Source organism: Rousettus aegyptiacus, unplaced genomic scaffold (genome assembly GCF_014176215.1).
Source record: "Rousettus aegyptiacus isolate mRouAeg1 unplaced genomic scaffold, mRouAeg1.p scaffold_m13_p_5, whole genome shotgun sequence".
NCBI classification, from domain to species: domain Eukaryota; kingdom Metazoa; phylum Chordata; class Mammalia; order Chiroptera; family Pteropodidae; genus Rousettus; species Rousettus aegyptiacus.
The window spans coordinates 74,115,438-74,143,116 of NW_023416308.1; the positions used below are offsets into that span (position 1 = coordinate 74,115,438).

The following is a 27,679-nucleotide window of genomic DNA, read 5'->3' on the forward strand; positions in this document are numbered from 1 at the left end:
CTCCCGGCCGCTCACAGCACTGTGGAGCCGCGTCCCCAGCTCGGCCTCGGACCGCGGCGCCCCTCCTGCCCCTCGCGGCTTCTAGCCCGCCCGCCCCTCCCCCCAGCGCGTCGGCCCTGCCGAGCCGGCCGGCCGGCCTGGCTCCCCTCCCCGGCCCCGACGGGCGGGCGGGCTGCCCTGAGGAGGCGGGGAGGGGACCGCTGGGCCGGCCGGCGGGCGGGCGACGATGCCGAACTTTTGCGCGGCCCCCAATTGCACGCGGAAGAGCACGCAGTCGGATCTGGCCTTCTTCAGGTTCCCGCGGGATCCGGCCAGGTAAGCGGCGCGCGCAGAGCTGGCAGCCCGGGCCCACCGCCGCGGTGTGCCCTGTCCACCGCCGACCCCGGGGAGGCTCCAGGCTGAGAGGGGTGTGTGGGGGGGGCACAGTCGTGGATCCCAGCCTTAGACCCAGGAGGAGAACGGGCCGCGAGCAGTGGGCGGGCGGGGACCCGGGGACTTCGGAGCACGTGCGCGCATGAGGGTTCGGCGCCTAGGGCTCAACACCCGAAATAAGAGGCAACTGGGGTAGTGCGCAGGCGGGATAAGGTGGGTTCTTGCCCTGTGTAGTTTGTTGTGTGGCTTCGGGTAAGTCGCTTTCTTCTCTGGGCTTTAGTTTCCTTAGCTGTCAAAAGAGGGACTTGGTACCACCAACCCCGACAGTTTCTTTTTTGGAGTCCGGCCACCTTCTTTGATCTCAAGTCAAGTCACAGATATTTCCTCCTTCGACCTTGTTAATGGTTCATATTCTGACTCTCACCATTACTCATTATCTTACTTGGTTATTGTGGAGATAACGGGATGTGGAGGGGAGAGTACCCCTGAGGGTAAGAGAATTGGTATAGAAACCTCTTCCTTGAGGTAACCTATAGACCTTGACATGTATTTATAGAGTGATAGCGCAGGGACTGTGTTTGAAAGGCTGAGGATTTTCCCTTGGCCTCTCGTTGATTTTGTTCACGTCAGATCAACATTTATTATGTGTATTAGGTGCTGGAAATTCAGAGGTGGATGAGGCAGTGTTGCTGCCTGCAGAAAGCTCACAGTCTATTAGAGGCAGATAAAACGAGCGATTATAACATGCTACTTAATAGATCCACAGATATTTATTGCAGGCCTACTATGTGCTAGGTAGGCATTGTTTTGAGCACTGATCTACACGAATTTGATGTACAAATTTGATGTACACATTTGAGTACAGATGAACAATTGAGTCCCTGCTTTCATGGAGTTTACATTTTAGTGGGAGAAAATAGACAAGTAAATATACAGTGTGTCACATGGTGCTAAATACCATATAGAAGAAGCACATGTTGTGGGGGCAGGAAAATAGTGGTTGGGAGGCACAATTGTTATTTTAAACACGGGCCATCAGAGAAGGCCTCACTAAGGTGAATTTGAGCAAAGACCAGAGAGGTAGCTGAGGAGGCCAGCCTTGGAGATAGCTAGGGGAAGAGCATTCCAATCTTTAGAAACAGTAAATGCAAAAGCTTGTTAGAGGTACGGCCAGAGGTCTGTGGACTGCTAGAGCTGGTTTAAAAAAAGGAGAGAGAGAGAAAAGATTAGACCAGAAAAGCATGTGTGTAGAGGGTGGGGTAGGAGTAAATTGTGTAGGACATTGTAGGCCATGAAAAGCACTTTGGGCATTTATTCTGAGATAGGAAGTCATTTAAGGATTTAGAGCAGAGAGACATACTTTAAACAGAACTGCTGGCCTCTTGTTAAATAGATTGTAGGGAAGTAAAGGTGAGAGCAGGAAGACCAGTTAAAGGCAATTATAATAATTCAGGAAATAGAAGAGGAGGAGGTAAGTTTTAATGGTTTAGATGGAGGTTGTAAAAGAAAAAGAGAAGTCAAGAATGACTCTAAACGATTTTTAATCTGAACTTTTACTGAGCTGTGGAAGACTGAGAGGAGGAATATTAAAGATTAGGTTTGGGACACCTGATAGATGTTCAAAATAAATGCCTTCATACCATATCCAGAAATGAACACAGAATGGCCCATATTTAGATCAGTGACCTAAATATTTATGAGGTAAAACCATTAAAGATATACAGATCTGGCATTTAGAGAATTTCAGACTGGAAATTGTAAATACGGATGTTCTCAGTTTATAGAAGCTATTTAAAGCCATGGTACCAGGTAAATAAAGCAGAGTAAGTCTGAGGATTGAGCACTGGGGAATTCCTGGTATTTAAAATTCAGGGAGATAAGGGAGGAACTAGTTCAGGAGAGTGAGCTATAGGAGCAGAGGAGGGGAGCATCTTAATCTGACTGGATCTTACCTCAGTAAGCATTATCTTCATTTTACCCAAAATTTAGCCCAAGGCCATTCCTAGGAGTATATTTCCTTGCCTAATGAGGGCACCACTAGTCCGTTCTAGACCACGCATCATTTGTGTCCATATGTAGTGAATGCTGTTTTTATTATACTCCTTAGTGGAGTGTCTGACTTGTAGGGGCATACAGTCTCAGGTTTGGAAATTTTTAGATCTAGTGCAATATCCCTTGAAATGCTGGAATTCCCTCAATAGTAGTGGCCTTTTAACTTTTTTTTTGTGGCCACTGTTCCCTATGAGACTCTAACATAGGAACTCTTCCTTGAGAAGAGACAGATAACACTTTCACATTCCACTCTCAAGGTATTTATGAACCCTTAAGGGGCCCCTTGCATTCTTGTCAGGTGGGCCTTTGCTAAAAAATTTCCAATGATGATTCTCTGCTTTGTGGGAGGACACTTGAGGATTCTGGACAGCTTTGGCTGTTATTTCTTCCTTGTTTGGGGTAGAAATAGTCCTCCTTCTAATTAATGCTTTGGAGGTCCTAATTTTGCCCCCATGGTCACACTGAGCAAATCTGTGCTCTTTTCTATGTAAGAGCCCTTTGACTATTTCAAGACCAAATTGTGAACTTTTCTTAACTTTTTAAAACTTCTTTATGGAGATATAATTTACATACCATACAGGTCACCAATTTAAAGTATATAATTCAATGATTTTCAGCATATTACATTATTTTTTTAAAATTTTGGTAAAATATATATAGCATAAATTCGCCATTTTTATCATTTTTAAATGCATAAATCGGTGGCATTAATTACATTCACAGTGCTACGCAGCTATCATCACTATATATTTCCAAAGCTTTTTCATTACCCCAAGCAAAAACTCTATAACCATTAAGCAGTAACTCTTCCCAACCCCTTCTAATTTACTTTCAGTCTCCATGAATTTGTTCTAGGTATTTCATATAAATGGAATGTCCTTTTATGTCTGGCTTATTTTGCATAACATAATGTCTTCAAGGTCTTAACTTTTTATCCAAACCAAATCTTATACTATAGGATTTCAAATTCTACTGTGTTTGACAGTGTTTTTCCCCACCATGCTAAAGTTATAAGAAGTAGTTTCCAGAGGTGTTTATTGAATTAATAACAGTATTGTAAGGGCTATTAGTTAGAACTAGCTTTTTCTGAAAATGGATTGTAGGGAAGGCTGACAGAAGGTCACATTGCTAACCTATTTTCAAAAGTTAAGTAACTTTTTTACTAACAATAAAGATAAACACATTTAATGCTATTAAATAATACATTTCCCATCCACATTCTTAGAAACAGCTATTTAGGAGTAATTTACAATTCAAGAGTGTAATTAATAAAGGGCACTGTAGAATTTCATACCATAATAGAGCTTCTTGGCTTCGAAAAAGTGGCAGTATAATATGCTGTTCCTTCTTACCTTCCCCCCTCCCTCCCTTTCCCTTCCCCCTCCCTCCCTCCCTCCCTTCCTTCCTTCCTCTCTCTCCCTCCCTCCCTGTCTCCCTCTCTCCCTTCCTTCCTTCCTCTCTCTTTTCTTCCTTCATTCCTTTTAATATAAAATAATAGAATAAACACAACTTAGGGCAGTGGTAGGGAGGCCATAGATTACCTAAAATTAAAGTAAAAAAAATACCCCCGAACTGTCTAAACTTGGATTGCTCCAGAATGGCTTGACTATTGCCAAAGCTTGGCAGGAAACCTGGGGGCAGTTTACAGTGGCTCATCTCCAGACCAGGTGAGAAGGTACAAGTTGACCTAATAAATTGCTCCTATTAGAGTGTTAGTACGAACTCACCCATGACATGCTGAGGTCCTCCAAGATCTTTTCAGTAATTTAATCAAAAGTAATTGAAAGTTGATTTATTCCACTTTGTAAAATGTAAAACAGTAGTCTTTCAGGTACTCATGAGGGTCCACGAGACCCTTTCAAAGAATCCACAAGGTAAAAACTATTTTTATAATAGCACTCTGACATTATTTGCCTTTTGCATGCTCATTCTCTCTGAAGGATATAGTGGAGGTTTTCAGGGGCTACATATATAAAATAACATCATTGCTCTGGTAAGTTGTGTGTTGTATTTTCTAAAATTTTATAAGTATTATTCAGATGCAGGTGTGTTTAGTAGACATTTTCTCAGTAATGAATGAAATAAGCCTGCTACTTAGAGGAAAACAACTGATTCTCAAGCAAAAATTAAAATTTTGGAAAGTTTATATATACTACCCTTAATTTGACAATTCTCTAATACTTAGACTTTTCTGATGAGATCAATGGCGATATTGTAAATGTGACTTTTAAAATATATTGTATAATGAAATGCATTACCATTCATGGTTTTACAAAGACATGCATGGATAAAAGCTCTATTCAAAATACAAGATAGACCAATAGATTTTAATGTAACTGTCAGAGTGCGATAAAGCACATTGGTCTGGTTTCACATATTTCAACTAATCTTTAAAAAACCACCACTTGTGGAGTTTTACTTTAGTATCAAAGAACATCCACAATTATGTCGGAAAGGAGGAATATTTTAATAACCTTTTTAAACTGCGTATCAGCATGAGGCCACATTTTCTTCATATACTTCAACTAACACATTTAGCAGCAGATTAAATATAAAAGCAGATGTGAGAATCTAGCTATCTTCTATTACGCTAGACACTAAAGAGATTTGGGCAGATGGGAAATAATGCCATTTTTTCCACTATACTAACTGAACATTTCGCTAAATATTTTTTGTTTGTTTTGGGAAATATAATTGTTTTTCATTAAAATGTTATCTGTTTTAACCTATAATGGAATTACTATTTTTAGAATTAACAAATATTGAAAAAAGTGCTTTAATTTCTGTATTGATCGAGAAAACCCACATATTTGGAAGCTCTTCAAGTCCTCAGTAATTTAAGACTGTAGAGGGATCCTGAGAGTATGAAGTTTGAGAATCCCTTCTGTAAAATATAATCGTACTTTTATGTCATCTCATTAATCCATATAATGCCATGAGTTATAATGATAATAATATTTCTTATAGGATATTTCATATTCTATGTGCCAGGCACTGTTCTGTATGTTTTATATGTATTATGTTAATACTTGCAGTGGATTTTGAGGTAGTCCCTGCTTTCAGATGACCAAAGCACACACAGAGAGGTTAGCTAATTTTTTCAAAGTCCTCCAGGAATATTTGAAACCCTAAGAGTAGGATAAAATAGGTAATGTTACCCAAACTTATTTGACCATTAAATCTTTTTTTTTTAATGGAACAATTTTTTGACTAGTGTTCCTTAGAATCTATTTTTGGAAATGCATATTAGGAGATCATTGAAGGAAAAAATTAAAAACAAAATTTAAAAAAGAGTAGTCAGTTTTGGTTGAATAGTATGAAAGAAGGATTGATTAAGAGGAATATAGAAAGTGACCATTGGATTTGCAGGATGGAAGTTTTAGTAATCTTGAGCAGTTTCAGTGGAAAAGGATAAAGCAGAAGTCTCATTGGAATTGATTAAGGAGAGATTAAGATAAGAAAGTGGATACAGTAAAAATGGACTAACTAGTTTTGCTATGCAGATGGTCAGGGTTCAGGAAGTTTTTAGATGGAAGATACTAGAACATGTTTATACTGATAGTAATAATATGGCAGGATAAATATAGGATGTTGAAAGACCATATATAGAGAGGTGGACAAGAGCCTTACCTACCTGAGTGTTTGTGAATCCATACTCATACACAAATATGTATACATAGTTGGATCAGGAAAAGTTTCCCTCAAGAGATGACATTTGAGCTACAGTTTGAGGGCTAATCTTTGCATAGGCTTTCCTGGGCAAAAGAGTTGGAAAAAAGCAACAAGAAGAGGGTACTAGGCTGAATAAACAGTATGGAGAATAGCCCTAGGATAGAAATGATCACGGTGCATTCATGAAACATAAGTAAGGCATGTATGGGGTCAGAGAGAGTAGATGGGTGGTGGGACATAAGGTGGAAAGGTAAGCAAGGGCCAGATTGTGCAGGATCTTCTAAGACGTGAGGAGTTGGTGCTTTATCCTAAGGGTAATAAACACAAAGGATCATAAGCAAGATAAATTATCCTCAAATTGGCTTTTTAAAACATTTGCTCTTTCAGCAAGTAGAAGGGATTAGAGAAGGGCAAAAGACCAGTTTTGAAGTAGATGGATTTGGGGAGTCATTTTACTTTGCTAAGGGAAAAAGCTACAGAGCCTAGAGTATAGGGCACAGCAGTGAGGGGGAGAGAGCTAGGAAAGGGGGAACATTGGTTTAAAAAAATGGAGAGATAATTATGTGAATATATACACACATACATTTATATAGCATACAAATATATGCTTAATAAGTCTTATACACACATACATGTACATAAATACATATATGTAAAAACATGGATGTATGTAATTTTTATAACTTTATTGCTATAAATTGTAAGATCACAAATTATAAGTATATGGCGTATTGGATTTTCAAATAACATGTCCATGAGACTTTTTCCCAGATTAAAAAATATATGTGTATATTACTAACATCCCAAACTCCCTCTTCCCAGTGGTAGCCACTGTCTGACATCACACACATAAGATTAGTTGATTATTGTAAAGGGGAAGAGGAAGAGGAAGCTGATTTTTGATATATGAATAAATAGAAAAAAGTGCAAAAATGGTAGTCTAGAACTTGATGAATTTTTACAAAATGAACATATCCCGGTAATGTTCGAGATGCAGAATATTACCAACATCTCAGAAGCCTCCTTTGTGTCCACTCCTAGTTGTTACTCCTCCCCAAATGTATCCACTACTCTTACTATCACCACTGTGTTGGAGGTCTCCAAGGCCACCCACGTATTCAGAGATTAACTAGGACTCATGGGACTAGGCATATAGTTGTACTGAGATTTACTACAGCAATGTAGTAAGAACACTCATAAGATCATAAGGGGAAAAAGACACAGGTGGAGTACGGAGGCATGCGTACGTAGGCTTTCATATGTTCTCTCCCTCCCATGGAGGGATCACACAGAACCCACTTTTTCCCAGCAATGAAAATATAGCAACATGTGTGCCATGATTCTGCCCAGAAGAGCCCATTAGAGACTCAGTTCCTGAAGTTTTTATTGGAGTCTGGTCACAGACACTCTAACTTGGCATATACTAAAATTCCAGACTCCCAGAAGGAAGGCAAGTGTTCAGTATAAATCATATTGTTTGTACAAACAGTCTAGGCACAGTGAGCCACCTGATTACTTAGTGAAAGTTTTATGTCAGCACAGGAAACAATTTACTAGCCAAGTTCCCAGACACCAGCCAAAAGGCCAGTGTTAAAAACAAACCTTTCTAAGGATAGCAGTCTTAGACCTGCTCTGTTAACTCTTTATGCACAGGCACCATAGATGAGTTTTGCCTATCCTTGAACTTAATTTAAAAAGAGTAATATAGTATGTCCAGTTGGCTGATTTTACTCAACATTGTGAGATCTAGTTAAGTCCATTCATTCCCATTGTAATAGTATACCACAGTTTATCCTTTCTACTGTAGATAGGCAAAGTTGTTTCACCTCTCAGCGTTTGGTATTACCACTTTTACATTGTAGTCATTCTTCTGTGTATGTAGTAATATTTTGTTATGGTTTTAATTGATATTTATTTCCCTAACGACTATTGAGATTGAGCTTTTTTCAGAATGCTTTTTCATGATAATTTTTTTTTTTTTTGCATGTGTTTTGGCCATCTGGATAACTTGTATTGCAAATTGCCTGTTCAAGTCTCTTGCCCGTTTTTTATATTGAGCTGTCTGATTTATTTGTAGGAGTTTTTCATGTATAGTTTGGATATGAGTCCCTTGTTGGATATATATATTGCAGATACCTACTTCCATTTTGTGGGCTGCCATTTCACTCTTAAATGGCTTCTTTTAATGAAGAAGTTTTTAGCTTTAAAGTAGCCTAATTAATCGATCTTTTCCTTGAGTTTGTGCTTTCTTTCACCTTCTTTAAGAGATCTTTGTCTAGTCCAAGATAAAGAAGATAGTCTCTTGTGTTACCTTTTAGAAGCTTTATTGTTTTACTTTTCATATTTAGATCTACAATTCACTTGGAATTTATTTTCGTGTATATGGTGTGAAAGTAGGGGCCAAGATTCTTTTCTTCATATGGATGGCCAACTGACTCAGCATTATTGAAAAAAAATTGCCATCACTGCTGGGCAATGATACCTTTTAAGTATCTATAGCTCTCCATTTTGTTTTGTTTTATCTTGTGCCAATACCACTCTGTCATAATAAGCTTTATAATAAGTATTAATATCTGGTAGTATAAGTCTTTTAACTGTTTTTTCAAGAGTGTTTTGAAGATCGTTTTGACTATTCTTGGTCCTTTGAAATGCTGTATAAAAAGTTTTAGAATCTTGTCATTTCTCTCTCTCTCTCTCTCTCTCTCTCTCTCTCTCTCTCTCTCTCTCACGCACACGCATGCACACACACACACACACACACACACAGAGATAAGCACAAAAGAACTTGTTGAGATTGTGATTGTATTGATTCAGTAAATCAATTTGGGGAGAATTGATATCTTTAGAATTCAGTGTACCAATCCATGAAATTGTATATCCCTCTATTTAAGGTATTTAAAAATTTGTTTTCTATTACAGGTCTTGCACTAGATTTATTCTAGGTATTTGATCTGGAAGACATAAGTATCATTAACTGAGCTATCTGTCCAATCTATTCTTGATAGATCTGAATGCTCTTGGTATCAGAAAGCTTTTTCAGCCTAGTTCAGAGATAATACATACAGGACTATTCTGTGTAGAAGGTCTCCAGAGATTTAAGAATTAAAAAACAAACTTAACTGTATCAGTATGGCAAATTATTTTATAGTAAGACGGTTATTATACTAAATATTTGGATGTTGAAACGTGAAATGCTTATAAATCATATTGCACAATTTACTTGTGGTTTTAGTTTAGGTTAGAAAAATCAACATTTCACTGTGGTTTTACATGTTGAGTGCAGAAGGAATTTAGTGTTAGAGTGCATGTGTGTGGAGGGGTGAAGTGTAATGTTAAGAAACTGTACTATGATGTAATTATAAAAATGAATCTTTTCAAATGTGTGACGCTTCTTGTAGAACTTTTCTTAGAAACTTGAGGAATGAAAGATCTAGTAACCTCTATCAAATTAACGTTTCTATGCCTTTATTTCTTCATCTGCACGTAAAGGATAATAATAGCACCCTCTTTGGAAAGGATTTAGAACAGTATCTGACACATAATAAGTGCTTGGTAAGCAGCAGCAGCAGCATCATTATCATCATCAGCATTATTATTATTATTATTATTATTATTTGTTTTTCTGCAGATATTTAAGTACCAAGAGGTCATGGACATTGTTTTGTTCACTATCTTCAACACCTGTGTACTAGATTATGTGGACATAATCCCTGCATTCATATAGCTTGCAATCTAGTCTGTACATATTGTAAATAATAAATCTTATTTATAATAAGACCATCATGCTTCTATAAGAAACTAGTTATTTATAGAATATGTACTTACTAATTTTCTACAACAACAGTGTTGTTTTATATACTTGTTTAAGTTGAGATTCTTAGGGAATATTAGACTGTTGGCTTTGTGGTTGTACAACTTTTTACTTGAACTGTTGGTGAATGAGTCCTCTGATGCTGAGTCCTGGGAATTGAAAGACACAGGTTCAAGTTCTAGTTCTGCTGCCAATATTGTCTATGACTCTGAGCAAGTTCTTAATCTTGTCTGTAATTGAATGTACTAAATGATATCTAAAGTTTCTTCCAGCTCTCATTTTGTTATTAATTAGCTCCACTAAATTATGTTATGTTCCATGAGTAGAGGGTAGCAGGAATCCATGGTCCATAATATGTACTTGCCTTGAAACTGAATGCTGAAATTTAAATGTTGAGCTCATATTCCTTAATTGTATTTTGGTTTTATTTATAGATGCCAGAAGTGGGTGGAAAATTGTAGGAGAGCAGACTTAGAAGATAAAACACCTGATCAGCTAAATAAACATTATCGATTATGTGCCAAACACTTTGAGACCTCTATGATCTGTAGAACTGTAAGTAATAGGAGGGCTTGGTTTTTTGTTTTCTTTCTCTCTCTCTCACTGTCTTGTTGGAAATATAAATCTATTAATGTTAGAGGGTATCCTTGTACTCCACCACTTTTTTTTAAAGATGAAGATAAATTTGGAGCGGAATAGTATCTGCTTTGTTCTTAAAACTTGTTTTTCTTATACTCCTGTTTCCGATGCCCCATTTCTATTCACCAGAGAGAGCCATTTTTAAACTTCTTGTGTAGCCTTCAGAAATTTTTAATAATTATAAAAATTTGTTTTAAGGTAAAGTTGGCATTTTTTTTTTTTTTTTTTTTTTGGAGCAGCTTCTCTAGAGGTTTTTTATGAGTGAAATCTTCAAGGAATTGAGCTTTTTGTTTTCATGTTTTTGTTTTTGTATGTACTGTTAGAACCAGCCCTAAATTTTTGTGTGCTAAATACAACAGGAAGCAAATCATAAAATTAATGTAAAAAATTTCCATCAGTAATTTGCAATTTCATGTCAAAACCTGGATCTCTCTATTGTTAACTGTGTGAATTTGACCAAGACACTTCCTCTCTTGGGCCCCAGTTTCTAATGAGGAGATAGTTAATTCATGAGGTCTAAGATTTTTAACCCTCTGATTATATTATTCCTATGTTTCATAAAAGGCATAAATAGGGCAGATTTGATTGAAATGGAGCAGACTTAAAACACTAAAAACTAATTAGGAAGGACAGTTTTGTTAAACATATAACATTCCTGTTTAGCTATATAACTAATATATCATCCCAGATACTGGGATAGATATAAACTTGATTTGAAAGTACACTATATATTATTATGCAGCAATTTATTTTGATATTTTTTTCAGATATATTTTGCAGAGGCATCAGAAAACTAAAGAATGATTGGGTTATTTTATTTCTCAAAATTAATTGAAGCAGATACTTGTGAAGTCATTGGGAGGTGAGCCAGTTCCGGTTCAAGAGTATAATCACGAATAAGGGATAATTTTGCCTTGCTTATGTTAAAAGGGTGATAATGATCAACCAAAATGGAGAGTTCATATGTTAAAAGGCAAACTACTTTTATGTTTTTGACATTAAATAAAAATATCCTGTTATTATTTTAAATATACAAGCTGTATGCATTTTTATTTTAGTAGTAAATATGGTTCTTAATTAGATAATGTCAACAAGATTAATGTGAGAAATTTAAAATATAATTCACTCTCATATTCTTGTTTAGTTAGAGCATAGAACAGAAAGATGAACTATTTCTGCTTTTTACATTTCCATGATTCTTGTCATCAATAAATTAATGCAAATGTGAGAAAAATATTTTTTCTACACATTTAGATGATATCGCTATTAAAAGCTGAATTACCTGATATCTATATCCAGAATTTTGGCTTCATTAGTTTGGCATTTAAGATCTCATTAAGATCTCATCAGTAAGCATTGTGGCTAGTTCAACCAAAGCCACATATTATCTTTAATGCTAAAATAAGATTATTGCATAAAGCAATAATCTTAATTCAGCAGTTAAAAATTAAGTCTTGATACTGAGTTAAAATTATACACATGAGATGAATATAGCCCTTTTTGGCATGTGTACTTATAATTAAATATTTATTAAAAGTTCATGTTTTTCATTCATAGATTGTTTTCTGGTCTGTAATATTTTTGCTTTATAGCACATTAACTTGATTTGAATTTTAAAAATTTATTAGAACGTTTTATCTTGCCTCTTCTCATTTAATAATAGGTAGAATATCAAGAGTTGACTGTATATATGTGTATGTTTGCTTTTTGAAATGTTTGCTAAGAGGGAAAGATTAGATGCTTGGCATATTCTGTAGCCATTGTTCCCTTCACTGATTGTGTCCCCAATCAATCCTTGAATCAAACTCCCTAGTAGACTCAGGATAATTGGCTCAGCATTAGAAGCTGGATGTCATAAAAAAAAAAAAATAGGTTTTTCTGTGTGTTTTCTATGAGGCATGAGATTGAACTAGAAAATATTGAATCGGAATAGAAGTTCTTCCCAAATGCTTTCAACAACTCTTTGGATAAAACCTAAGGTAGTGTGTTTCCTTTAGTTTACATAGAGTTGACCCTTGAACAACACTGTTAGGGGCACTAAAAAGTCTACATATAACTTTGACTCCTCCAAAACCTAACTACTAAACAGTCTTTTGACTGAAATCCTTGCCAATGACATAAACATAAACAATTGATTATACATATTTTGTATGTTATGTATATTAATACTGTTTCTTACAATAAAGTAAGCTAGAGAAAAGAAAATTTTATCAAGAAAATTATGAAGAAGAGTAAATACATGCACAGTATTTACTGAAAAAAAATCCACGTATAAGTGTACCTGCATAGCTCAATTTGCTGTTCAAGGGTAAACTGTATTTTTCCTTGATATTTTCCTAACCTTCCTTCCCTGGGCAGAAAAATATAGAAGTTGATATTTTTGTTTGGCATATGCTTTGATCATATGTTAATAGTCAACTTTGAAACAATCACTGCTCCAAAAAAAACTCTTGAAAATAAAGTGTTTTATCTTACTCAGTACAAATTCTAGAAGAAATTAAAGGCACTGTTTCTTTGGATTAGCTGGGGGAATGTAGTAGCAGTTATTCATCTGATACTTTACTTGTCCCTACCTAATGTCCTCTGGGCTGGCTGTGGAAGACCGTCACCATCTAAGTATTCATCCAGCTTTTAGCCAGGTTGGATTGGGTTAACAGGAATTAGGATAGAGCCTGTTCAATGATAAGAACATTAGAATTAGAAGGGGATTTAGAAATACCTAGTTCAGGGTTTACAAAAGTGTGGTTATGTATATATCACTGTGGTACGAATGATTTCAGGTGGCACATGAATCAATTTTTATTTTAGAAGTTTTGTAATATGTTTTGAAAATATAACTAGCCCATCAAACCATTATTTTATAGTTTTAATTGCTTAAGACACTGGTAACTAAAAAAGTGAGTGGATTGTGTAAAAGTAAAGATGGTATAACTGAAGCAGCAAGCATTATGATCATTAGTATGTGAATAATTTCATTTCGCAGAAATGTTAATGTAGTTCAGTACCTAAATTTTACTCAGAAGAGGAAACTGAGGTCTAGAAAGAGAAAGTATTCTGCCAGGGTCTTATGGTGAGTCACTAGTTGAGTTTGAACTAGTTTCTAGGTCTCTTGGGTCCCAGTCCAATATTACTTCACTGTGCCTTAATACTTCTCAGCAATAGTAGCAAAAGTGGGGTGAACATCAGGTAAGGGAAGAATAATTATAGAACATACAAGAAGATAAGTTATTTGAGAAACTTTTATGCCTATTGTAGATTTGCTGGGCTCATAGAAGGGCAGAATAGATCAAATAGTTGAGAGGCCGAATTAAAAATACATATGCAAAATGCAAATATATTTTATTTTTTATGCATGTTATCAGTTCAGTTCCTCAATTTAAAATAATAAGTTACCAAAAGGCAAATGTAAAAAGAGTTAGAAATAGTAAGCTGATCTGAACTGCCATCATCAATTCTTCAAATCTCTCCACACTTCAGAGCTAGAGTTGAAAGAGTACTGGGGAAATCAGTACAATAGAATTTTATTTATGTGTAATTCATTTTTAAGGACTGTCTCTGAATTAACACATTTTTCTTTTTCAGAGTCCTTACAGGACAGTTCTTCGAGATAATGCAATACCAACAATATTTGATCTTACCAGTCATTTGAATAATCCACATAGTAGACACAGAAAACGAATAAAAGAATTGGTATGTCAATGTGCTTTCAGCTTTCCCACCCCCCATAATATCATGAAATCAAATATAGATGCATTCATGTTAAAATTGAACCAAGTTATTCTCTATTTTAAAGGTAGCAGTACATGGCGATTATTGAAGTAGCTGGATATAAAGTGATTAGTTTGTTTTAGTATGTAATTGGAAAATCTCCCTCAAATTTAGCCAATGACTTGGGCAAAAGTGTGCTGTTAATTATAGGCTGCTAGCTCATTTGCTTCCCGGGAAAAATAAACCAAATACTACCTTTTCTTTTATATTAAGGAAAGTAGAGCTGAGGCGCATTTTCAGAATTCAGCACAAATGGATACAGAAAGAAAAAGTATAAAAGTTAAGACATGGATAATTATACCTAGAGATACCTAGAGATAAGGATTCTATTGCCATTAAGTACTGACGGGTTTAGAAGAATCTTTTAACTCTTTGTATATGGCATCATTTATGCATGTTTTTATCATCCTGTGATATCTTTTAGTTCTAAAGATTGAAACCCACCTGCTTTGTGCTGACCTTAGGTGAAAAAAATGAAATTACTCAGATGCTTCAGTCTGTGGCTGTCTCATATCATTGACACTAGCAAGGCCCTTATTTTGTTTATTTTTCTTTCCTTCATTATTACTATTCCCATTCTTTCATATGTGGTGTCCAGTAGAGATCTGACTTTTTTTTTTATAGAGAACCAGTTTTCCCGACATGGTCTATTAATCCATCCTTTTCTCCAGTGGTATAACATGCCACCTCTGTCATATATACATGTATATATACTGAGTTTATATATATACATGGCTGTTTCTGGGAGCTCTGTTCTGTTGGAGTATTTGTTCACAGCTGTACCATACTTTTTTTATTACCATGGATTTATAATAGTCTTTCTTTCAAATAGGGTGATTTCTTAACTCTTCTTTTTCAAAACTGTGGTATCAGCCAAAAATAGAAGGAAAAAAAAAAATAAAATGATTAACAAATATCAGTAATCATTGACAAAACTAAATACTGCTTCTTTGAAAAGGCTATCAAAATAATTTTAGGAGTCCAGAAATTCAAAATATGAACAAATTTCAGGGATTTTATTACAGTTCTCTAAAAGAGAATGTGTACAATTCTTCCTCAGATTACTTTCTAAATATATATAGTTTTTGTTGGTATAGATTATATGTTCTGGATGAGATTGTATCGAGCAATTTCAAAGACCCTTTTTAACTAATCATAATAGTCTAGCGCGTTTTCTATCTAGTTGATTATATCATCTACAAATAAGGACAAATTTATCTCTTCTTCCAGTTCTTATAATTTTAATTCTTTTCTGTTGCCTGTTTTATTGTTTAGTCAAGATCCCTACTACTATGTTGAATAGTCCTAATAAGGTCACAGCTGGGACACTTACCTTTTTCATTAAGTATGATATTTGCTATTGGTGTTAACATAGTTTTTGTCAAGCTGAAATCCCCTTCATTACCTTGTAGTACTCATATTCAGAGCCTTTGTCATAACTTGTTGAACTTACTAAATGCTTTCATTGCACCTAATGAGTAGGAATGTTCACAGTCTTTTCATTCTTTAATGTGAATAACAATGATGGATTTTCTGATGTTAAACCATCTTTACATTCCTGTGATGAATCCTAATCGATTACAATATATCTCTGTTTTTTTTATACTCTTGGATTTAGTTGGTCAATAATTTATTTAGGATTTGCATTTATAAGTGTTGGTCTATAAATTTCTTTTTATGCACTCCTTTTATCCAGTTATGGTATCAAGGTTCTAATAGCCTCATAAAATGATTAGATAGCTTTCCTTTTTTTCTCTCAATTTTTTAAGAAAAACTTGTGTAAGGTAGGTACTTTCTGCTCTTGAAAGTTACATTGAACTTGGTAAAACCATCAGAGTGCTAGGGGTGGGCGAAGGAATATTTTGATTGCCATTTCAAATTACTGATTTTCTCTTTCTTCTTGTGTTTTACATGTTTCCAAAAAGTTTGTGAACATTTAGGATTTTGGAATGTTTGCCTTTCTCTTCTCCTAGAATTATTTTAACGGTCTTTTCAAAGAATAATGGTTAGTTTATCAGTGATTTCTGTACATGTAAGATATTTTATTGTTTTTTTCTTGAGTTGAGGGACTGACTTTTTGGCTCTTTTTCTAGCTTCTTGAATATTTAGTTCATATTTATGTGTATCCAAAGCTATAAGTGTCTCTCTAAGCATGTTTTAGCTATATCTCACAATTATAGACATTTAGTAGTGGTTTCATTGTTCAGCTGTGAGTATTTTGTAATTTCTCCTATTTCTTTAACATAGAATTATTTTTGTTTTCAGTTTTCAGATATGGTTTTATTTTTTAAACCATTTTGTATTTTTTTATTTCAAACGTTATTAAGTGATACATGGAGGATGCGTATAGTCTATATGATGTTGATTTGTCTAGTTTTTTTGTGTCCATTATTGCTATTGAAGTCTGATGCTGGCCTAATTCTTGTTCATTTTTAGGTGACCTGCTTTTTCTCCCTCAAAACCTAATATGTATATCTATATCTCTATATAGATATAGATTTAGATAGATAAAAATAGATAGATATTTTTTCTGTTTGCCATTTTAAATTTGGCTCAACTATAACTAGATGTGAGGTTTTTCTTACTCAGACTTACATTTTTAAGTTTTGAGGAAGCCTCAGTTTTCATTTCTTCTCTATTTATTTATTTTTATGGGACTTCTCATAAATGAATGCTGATACTACACAAGAGTCCTCTTCTTAGTAATTTATACCAAGGGTGAGGAGCTCAAACATTTCCTATTCTAGCTATCATTTCTCTGTACTCTGCCCCTTGGGGAACCTTAAATACCATACAGCAGGCACACTCTCCCAGATCTGCCATCCTTGTAACTCTGCAGCCCAGGGGATAAGGAAGGAATGTTTCAGGTTGGCTAGCCTGCTGACAGTTTCTTGTTATCGGCGTCATGTCCTATGCTGTCCAGTAGGTATCATGCTGTCTCCAGCTATCACTAGTACAGCTGCTTACCTGCCCCAGTATAGTAATGGAGCGGGTTGTGATCTAAACATTGTAGTGGATTAGAGGGAGAGAAAAGGACACAATGGGAAAGTTCTTCCTCTGTCTAACCCTTGGTGCTCTATGCTGTGTGTATTCATTTCTTTTCCATACTAGCATTGTGTTACTTTCTGTTTTCCAGGTATTTCTCATAGATTTCGTGTTAGGTTCTGGAATCCAGCAACTTCCTCTTAATCTGGCATCCCCCCGGCTTAGGTTGAGGTGGGAAATAGGATTTGTGTCTCCTTTGATTTGATCCCAAATGCCATGGTATACGTTCATGCATTTTATTACCACTAAACACTTATAACCCAAAGTTATGATGATTTAGGTGAGTTAAAGTGAGTTAAATGATGTATTCTTTCCCTCCTAGTATTTTATAGGCTTGGAGTCATTAGCAAATTATTCTTCTGGTTTTCCTATCATTTGTCTGAAGAATGTATTCCTTATAAAGAATATGCTCTTGAGAGAATTAAATTTGACTCCAGATATGCTTTTCACTTGTGAATCTACATAATGGACTAGAGTTTAGTTATCTTGAAAATGTTTCTTTTTTTTCTTATCATTTAGAGTGAAGATGAAATCAGGACACTGAAACAGAAAAAAAGTAAGTGATAGTGTTAATGACTCAACTTCTGAATGCTTTTTAAAAAGGCCTTGATCTGGTAAGGACAAATAAATATGTTTTATGTCCAAACTTACGTGAGAATGATGTAAGAGTGTGATAGGCATTGTCCTGTGGTCTGGAATTATCTGTGAGACTAAAATAAAGCCTTAGTTCAGTCTGTCTGTATTTAGTGCCACTATACCGTACACTTTGCGTTTTCCCCACGAGGTATTCTCAGTGTGGTGTAGGGGTGGCAGGCACACAGAGTGTCCCAGTGTAGGGAAGGAAAGGCACCAGTAAGGACAGAAGCAGAATCTCTGTCTGCTCGATGCGTGGTACATAATAAGTTCTAGGCAGATGTTTAAGTAATAAATGCTGTGGGGACACTGAGCCTTGTAGAGAATGGGAATCACAGTAGCTTTTCTCTAGGTCCTGATGCCTGAGCTGTGTCACCAGAGAATAAGGACTAGAAGTTATTTTTGTTTTTGTCAGTTATTACTGTCCCTTCTCTGGCTCCTCCTACTATTGTTATTATTAACATAACTTTTTATTGGGTGCTTACTGTGTGCCGAGACATTATTCTAAGTGCCTTATGTATATTAATTCATTTAATACTCACAATAGCCCTGAAGTAAGTACTATTATTTTCTCCTTTTATAGATGAAGAGACATGGACCCTCAGGCAAAGAAAGAAGGGAAGGGTGTTATATGCACAAGTAGAGTGGCTTGATACAGGGTGCCAGATTTGGGGGAGCTACACTGATTTTGTTATTGGAGCTTCTAATAATGCATGATGGTTAGAAAATGAATCCAGAGGTGACCACAGGGGCCAGTACTTACAGGGTTGTATGACTGTGAGTAGGACACTTAACTTCAGGGCTTTTGTTTTCCCATCCAAATGTGAAGAAATTAAGCAAAGATTTCTAATATTCTGTTATTAATCCTAAAAATTACATGAATATATTTTATATTATATTGGTTTAAATAATTGTCTCATCTCCCATATAGAAGTATATATTCATGGTTTGATAGAAACAACATCAACATGGACCTTGGAGCCAGAGAAGCTAGAGTTTGAATTTCACCTCCATCCTTCTCACTCTATCTGTGACTGGGCAATTATTTACTGTCAGTTGTCAAATGGGGTTTATACCACCTGCCTGTAGAGGGAGTCGTGTGATACATAAAGAATGTCAACACAGTTCTTCATAAATACTAGTTCTCTTCCTTTTTCTGAGGGTATGGACTGTCTGTTACTATTTTATATATGTAATTTGCCTTGTTAAGTTTATAAGAAATTGTTCCTTTGTTATAACAGCATTTACATGTAGGATTAAAATACATGTTTACAGTGTTTGTCTTCCTCACCAGAGCACGTCCTATTTTAATCTCTACCCTAGTTTATGGGCCAAGAGGTACCCTGTGAATGTTGAATGAATGAGTTTATGTATTTTAAATATTTAACCAAGATTGTAAAATTTTTTGTTTGTATGATTCTTCATTCCTCATGAGCCTGTTTATAAAATTAATTCTTTGTTTTCCAGTTGATGAAACTTCTGAACAGGAACAAAAACATAAAGAAATAAACAACAGCAATGCTCAGAACCCTAGTGCAGAAGAAGTGGGTGAAGAACAGGATGAAGACATTTTACCTTTAACCCTTGAGGAGAAGGAAAACAAAGAATACTTAAAATCTTTATTTGAAATTTTGATTCTTATGGGAAAACAAAACATACCTCTGGATGGACATGAAGCAGATGAAATCCCGGAAGGTCTTTTTACTCCTGATAACTTTCAAGCTCTGCTGGAGTGCCGGATAAATTCTGGTGAAGAGGTCCTGAGAAAGCGCTTTGAAACAACAGCAGTCAACACATTATTCTGTTCAAAAACACAGCAGAAACAGATGCTAGAAATTTGTGAAAGCTGCATTCGGGAAGAAACTCTCAGGGAAGTGAGAGACTCTCACTTCTTTTCCATTATCACTGATGACGTAGTGGACATAGCAGGGGAAGAGCACCTGCCCGTGTTGGTGAGGTTTGTTGACGAATCTCATAACCTGAGAGAGGAATTTGTGGGCTTCCTCCCTTATGAAGCTGATGCCGAAATTTTGGCTATGAAATTTCACACTACAATAACTGAAAAGTGGGGATTAAACATGGAGTATTGTCGTGGCCAGGCTTACATTGTGTCCAGTGGATTTTCTTCCAAAATGAAAGTTGTTGCTTCTAGACTTTTAGAGAAATATCCCCAAGCTGTCTACACACTCTGCTCTTCCTGTGCCTTAAATATGTGGTTGGCAAAATCTGTGCCTGTTACGGGAGTGTCTGTTGCATTAGGAACAATAGAAGAAGTTTGTTCTTTTTTCCATCGATCACCACAACTACTCTTAGAGCTTGACAATGTAATTTCTATACTCTTTCAAAACAATGAAGAAAAGGGTAAAGAACTAAAGGAAATTTGCCATTCTCAGTGGACAGGCAGGCATGATGCTTTTGAAATTTTAGTGGACCTCCTACAAGCACTTGTTTTATGTTTAGATGGTATAAATAGTGACACAAATATTAGGTGGAATAACTGTATAGCTGGCCGAGCATTTATACTCTGTAGTGCAGTAACAGATTTTGATTTCATCGTTACCATTGTCGTTCTTAAAAATGTTCTATCTTTTACAAGAGCCTTTGGGAAAAATCTCCAGGGACAAACCTCTGATGTCTTCTTTGCAGCCAGTAGCTTGACTGCAGTGTTGCATTCCCTAAATGAAGTGATGGAAAATATTGAAGTTTATCATGAATTTTGGTTTGAGGAAGCGACGAATTTGGCAACCAAACTTGATATTCAGATGAAGCTCCCTGGGAAATTCCGCAGAGCTCAGCAAGGTAACCTGGAATCTCAGCTGACCTCTGAAAGTTACTATAAAGAAGCTCTAAGTGTTCCAACAGTGGAACACATCATTCAGGAACTGAAAGATATATTCTCAGAACAGCACCTCAAAGCTCTTAAATGCTTATCTCTGGTACCCTCTGTCATGGGACAGCTGAAATTCAATACATCAGAGGAGCACCATGCTGACATGTACAGAAGTGACTTACCCAATCCAGACACACTCTCAGCTGAGCTCCATTGTTGGAGAATCAAGTGGAAACACAGAGGGAAAGATATAGAGCTTCCATCTACCATTTATGAAGCCCTCCACCTGCCAGACATCAAGTTTTTTCCTAATGTTTATGCATTGCTGAAGGTCCTTTGTATTCTTCCTGTGATGAAGGTCGAGAATGAACGCTATGAAAATGGGCGAAAGCGTCTCAAAGCATACCTGAGGAACACTTTGACAGACCAAAGGTCAAGTAACTTAGCTTTGCTTAACATAAATTTTGATATAAAACATGATCTGGATTTAATGGTGGACACATATATCAAACTCTATACAAATAAGTCAGAGCTTCCTATAGATAATTCAGAAACCATCCAGAATACCTGACAGGCTTTGTTATATTTGATATTTAAAAAATATTTGTAAGAAATTTGAAAACATCTTATAGAAAAGCTGTAAGGTATATGTAGGTCATTTAATCATTGACTATCTTGACCTAGAGGCCTCCCATTGAGTATATTATCCATTGATAATCTGCCTGTTTAAATGGCCCCTGTTTGAATTCTCATGCTTTAGAGACTTAACTGTTCTTCCAGAAGATAGCATTGAAAGTGCCATGTTACACTTCTCTGTGATCTCTGCTAATGGCACTTTGGAATTGTTTTAGTTAAGTCATTTTAGACATAACATTTATTATCACTCTGCATCTAGTTGTCAGATATTGAGTTATCAGTTCTTTGAAAAAATAAATTTTGAGAAGGTGTGAGAGGAAGGAATAAATTTTATAAAATGTTATAATGAAGCTCACGACTAACCCTTGAATAGTAGGAGTTTTAAGTATGCTGTTAAAAATCTGTAATGGGCGGTTAAGGGAATTACCAGACAGTGAAAGAAATGTGAGCTTGCCAAACAAGGATTTCATTGTAGATTTTGTTCAGCAATCTTAAAGGAACAAGTTACAGTTAAAGTTTGAATGGAAGAGCCTGTTGTTATTGTTCCACATCTGGTTTTTTGCTGTTTACATTCCTTTGTTGAGCCTATATCTTCATAAGCTTTTTAGCCGGTATATGTTGATCACTTCTGTTTCATGGTCAAGACAGGATCAGAGACCATGGATACTGACAACTGATTTGTCTGTTTTATTCTGTTTTTTTCCATGACTATATCTACTGCCTCGTCTTGAATTGTATGTAAAACCTAGAAAACCTACAGAACTGTGTTTTGTGGTTTATCTAGGAATGATACAGAAAATATTATTGTTATTTTTGGTGAATAAAATCAATTTGTATAGTTTATTTCAACCTAAATAAAATGTGAATTTTGTTTAAAGTTCAGGTATGTTATTTTTGTTGGGGGCAAAATAGATTCTTATGGTAAAATCTCTTCGAAAATATTTTCACCATCACAGTTGAAGGTAAGTTCTTATTTATTTACTTATTTTTTGGTATATGATTTACTATTGGGTATATAAAAAGATTTTAAGAAATTATTAAATATAAGCTTTATCTAACTTTTTAAAAAATATTACATACTATATGGCCCCTGATATGAAATGTCAAGGTTTGTATAATTATTCCTGGCTAAAATGTAAATGAATGTAATTACAAAGACGTCACCGAATTATTTGATTGGGATAAGTTAGTGTTACTGAGTTTCGGCGAACAGTGGGGTGTATTTGTGGATTGTCGGGTCTTCATGATGGCTGACAATGCACTTGCCTGTCGTGGACAGGCCTGGCAGATATGTCACATCAGGACACATTATCCATGCAGCTTATAAAAAAGCTATAGAGAGTTAATTTTATATCCAGAGCTCTAAGAGGTGCCTGTGTTCTTGGCAGAAAGAACTGATCAGGTTCATGACAGTAGGGTGACAGTGAAAGCGACAGGTGGCCTTTTAACACCTGCATCCAGTTCTGAGGACACTTAAGAGTGGTGCAACTCTTGGAGATTATTTAACCCGGGTATGTTTTCTAAACCATAAAACCACACTTGTGGTTGTGCTGTGAGATTATTTATTCAGTTACCTATTTACATCTTAACAACATCTCCAAACTTAATGGCTTAAAAAATTAGTTTATTGTTTCTCACAGTCTTAGTTGAATGGTTCTTTTGCAAGTCTCATCTGGGTTCTCTGCGTCCAGATGGCAAATTGACTGGAGGCTGGGTGGAACAGCTGGGCCTCTCCATGTGGTCTTTTATCTTGGCCTTATGGTCTCTGAGTACTGAGAAGGCAGAGACAGTAACATCAAAGCTGGCCTCAAGAATTGACAGAACATCACTCTCACCATATTCTTTTGGTCAAAGCAAGTCACAAGGCAGGCCAGATTTCAAGGTGTGAGGAAATAGACTCATTTTGATAGGAGGAGCTGCAAAATATGGCTCCATTTTCAACCTACCATAATAATGTATCCAAAACATTTGTTCAACAAGCATTGGTTAACCTTTTAAGGTACCCATCATTTGTTTTTATAAACCCTGAAAGCTTAAAAACTTCAAATTGCTAAGAAGCATTTTCACAAACTCTGATCTTAGAAGTTAGATTGAGTCGATGATAGTCTCCCCACAGATGAAACAAAGATTGTCATATTTGCAGAATTAGGTCAAACAAGGTAGGTATAGTGAACTATTTCATAAATATTGGTTGAATGCTTCCTGTGTGCCAGGCTTCTTGGTTAAGTGCTAGTAGTAACAGGTGCACTTTGTTACAGAGCTACAGCCTGGAGTTGGCCCACAGGATTACAGTTGTAATTATTTTATAATCCCCCCAACCCCCCCCCCCGCCCACACACACACACATACATTTTATAGAGTTAAGTGAACCAGATTGAAATTAAAGGAAAAGAAAATAGCATATAGGTATCACGAAAGCCTTGTACAGTATTTTTTTAAATTCTGTGTCTTAACGGTTTGCAAAATATACTAGGAAATATAGTCAAGATGTGAAGTATCTAATTGGAGGAATTTTTGCCTGTAAAGTATAGTGGATTGAGTTGAAAGGAACCTCTTGAGGCCAGTTCCTCTGCAGTAACTTAGTTGGATCTGGTTTTTGTTTCATATTGGGGACAATGACTTTTTCTTTTTAATTAACTTTTTTTATGGTGACATCGGTTAACGAAATCCAATAAGTGTCATCTGTACACTTTAACAGTACAGCATATAAATACATTTACACTGTGTTAACCTCCCATAGTTAGATTTCTTTCTCTCACCACATATTTGATCCCCTTTATCCCAACTACCTCCTTTCTGATCTCTCCCCACTACCCCTTGGTAACCACTAGTCTATTGTCCATGTCCCTGAGTCTGTCCTGTTCATTTGTTGCTTTTAGGTTTATATCCCACATATAGACAGCCACTTTTTAGTGCTGTTTAAAGTGAGAAATTTATAAGACAGGAAAATTTTACTTGCAGTGTTTATTGATGTACTTTAGAACTTACAAAGCACTTTATATCATTTAAGTTCTCAAGAGAAACTTGGGCAAGTATTATTCCCATTTTTCAGTTAAGAAATCAAGCTCACAGAGGTAAATAAATTGCCCCAAATTATATACCTAGTAAGTGCCAGAGCCAGGTACTTCAGTCCTGCAATCTTAAAATTGATTGTGAAAGTCACTTCATTCTTAAGGTTTATAAAAAAAAAATATTTGCTTTAGGAACAGACTCCTTTTATGTTCATGCCTTATCCATTGCCAGCTTTCAGCACAGCATCTCTAATTGCTTATTATAGTCCACGTGGGTTCCTTGCAAAGTAAAGTAAAATTGAAGCCTGAAACTTCTGAGACTACAGACTGGGTGTAGAAATGCTGCCACCTTTGGCTGTCAAGACACCACCACAAAAGACTACATCCAGGTCCATTTATTTCATGAGAGTAGGTGCAGCTGTCTTCTTGCTGTAATCAAATGCTCTGTAGCCAGCTTTTTGTGGCCAGAAAAAGCAGTCATTTTTAGTACAGATTAGCATAAAAATCTCTACTAGATCAGTTTCAGGAAACAATTACAAGCTTAGAAACAACAAGTGTGTTCTACAGGTTGGCTAAGATGGCAGTTAATTTCTATACCTTTTTAAATGCCCCTATTTCTCACCATGAATACTACATAAATAGAATACACTGCTTGCCACTGTATTTGGTTTCATAAATTATTTGGACAAGGTGAACAACAGACTTCAAAACTAAGTAGAGGTAGTAAATCTGCACTTTTTAATGAGTTTGAATTTACAGTAATATAAACATCTGGAAGTTTAAAGTCTTAATTCGTTCCAAATGTTCAACAAGGATATACTGCAAAGAGGATATTGTAATTAGCGGATCAAGAAAACTACTGTTGACTCAATCTGAAGCCTTTCTAATTTTCTCTATATGCATTAATCACATAAAATGTAAGAGGCTGACAGTTCAAAAAGAGGAGAGATGGACCCAAATATCCAAGTTGGCATGCTATGGAAGGGTAACCTTTAAAAGAGGGCATGGTTATAACAAGGATGAGGTTTAAATGCTGTTAATTAATATCTAGGATGCTGCCAGATAGTGTTATCGTGTTCTTTGTTCTGTGCTTTTCTACAAGGTGGGATTTTTAAAATTGTTTTTATTAAAACAGGATTTAGAGGAGTCAGATCTTTTGACTTCTAAATTGTAATTTTGATAAATGCATTTTGTAATCCAAGAATCGGGTCTGCGGCCAGCCTCTGGCACGAGACCAAGCATTCATTTAGTGCGCACTTATTGAGTCCCTACTGGATACTTGTTAGGTGTTTCTTTAATTTTGTTACAGCAAAGCAGGGTTCTGATAGGAGGAGTAGCCATCACTGTGGAGCCGCTGCTGCTGGCAGTGCTCAGTATATGCCAGATGCTATGCTACAGCACTTGACCTGGATTATCTCATTTAAAATTCTCCACTCTATGAAAAAGGTACTATTATTCCCATTTGTTCAAGTAAAAACCTGAACATTCGAAGAAGGCCACACAACTAGAAGAAGATGGAACCATGATTCTAACATGATGTAATGATTTGCAATTATAATTTCTTGTTTCATATTTGCTCTTCATTCTAATTTCAAATACTGTATTGAACACCTCTGTTGCTCAATTGAAATTTAGCTTCAGGCATGAGCCTAGGTGTTATAGATAAACAGATGAATGAGATGAAGCCCATGCCATGGATGCAAAGGTATGTAAGATTGGGCCAGTACCCTTAGTGAACTGAGTCACATGGAGGAGCTAGACATGCAAGCCGGAATATACCAGAAGCAGTGATAAAGACAGGGTAATCATAAAATTTATCATCCCAACCAGAACATTTCTGAGAATGTAAGGAGGCACTATGAATCGTTAGGCCAGAACAACGAATTAGCCAGGACTTAACGGTCACCCTAGCTAGAGGAAATCCATGATGTGAAGGGAACATGGAGGAAACAGCCTGACTAGAGGAGCTAAACATAGAATTGCAAAGTGTGAGACATGTTCTCATATCCGGTCATCCCATATACCCTAGCTCTTCACTTTTCAGACCTCGGGGGCTTCCCAGTCCTTGAAATTGAGTCAACTGCCTCTTATATATGCTCCCAGGTTTGCCTGGTTCTTGCACTAGATATAAGCCCCGTGAGAACCTGTGTGGCTCTTACATGTCTTCCAGTTTGAAGAATATAGACATCAAAGGGTAGGCAGCAGCCTTTGCAGAAACCTACAAAAGCAATATTTGAACTGAAAAAAAAAAAAGCAATATTTGTTTCCCACATATTACCACATTTAACTGATGAACAATAATGTTGTATAAAACTAAGCTAGATTCACCACCAACATTGCCAATGAGAGGGCTAAAGGTAGGGTAATCATGTAATTGATTGTCCCAGTGATCAGAGGTTCAGTGGGATAGTTTTGAAGCTGCTAAGAAATTGACACTTGCTAGGAGGTCCACCTTTAAAAAATGGTCTGTGCCATGGGATTTTGTAACCCCAAATGTTTTAAAGTTAGTCTCACTTCCTTTCCAATGAAAATGTGACTTGTTATCTTAGCATTAGAAATATATCCATACAATATGATTAATTCCCTTAAAAAACAACAGATGATCATTACTATATTAAGGCTTTCAAGATAACTGCTAAAGCTGTAATACTTTTTCCCAAACTAATTTTGCATATGTTAAACTAAAACCTGCATGCTAGTACAGTTTTAGAGCAATAAAGTTATATAGAAAATCCCTCATTTTAGAGAACTAGACAGGATAGCTTGTTCAGGATCATGCCACTCCTTGGTGACAGAGGCCAGGGGAGAACAGAAGTGTCTCAACAAAGCTGTGCTGTCATACCACACAGACGTAACTGAAGATGGAAAGCCTGAAAGAATCATTTCTTGGCAAGTGATCAGTGTTCACCCTTAACACTGTTATTAATGTGAATGGTAATCCCATAAGTATGTCAGCTTTATAGGAGAGAGATTTATTAAACAGGCCAGGGTCTGGGTTAGTTCTGGGCACATTTCTGTTTTAAGTTACTGTAACATTTTGGTTTTAAAAATATTTGGTATTGCTTACATCTTATTTGGCAAATTCCTAGTCTTAATAAGATAATTTTTCTTTGGAAGAGTGTATGTGGTTAGATTGTGTATTTGCAAAGCCTTTTTCCTAAAAAATGAAACGTTGAAAGCTTATAATTGCATCTTGTGGGATTTGAACTT

The 27,679-nt window shown here is 36.1% G+C and overlaps 1 protein-coding gene across 1 annotated transcript; it reads left to right on the plus strand.

The window, feature by feature from the left end:
• Nucleotides 1–118: 118 nt before the first annotated feature.
• THAP12 (THAP domain containing 12) lies at nt 119–22,307 on the plus strand. The gene is made up of 5 exons (XM_016161592.2): nt 119–315; nt 10,342–10,462; nt 14,129–14,236; nt 17,879–17,915; nt 19,460–22,307. Exons 1-5 carry the CDS (start codon nt 227–229, stop codon nt 21,391–21,393), a joined length of 2,289 nt encoding a protein of 762 aa, XP_016017078.1. The 5' UTR covers nt 119–226; the 3' UTR covers nt 21,394–22,307.
• Nucleotides 22,308–27,679: the final 5,372 nt, after the last annotated feature.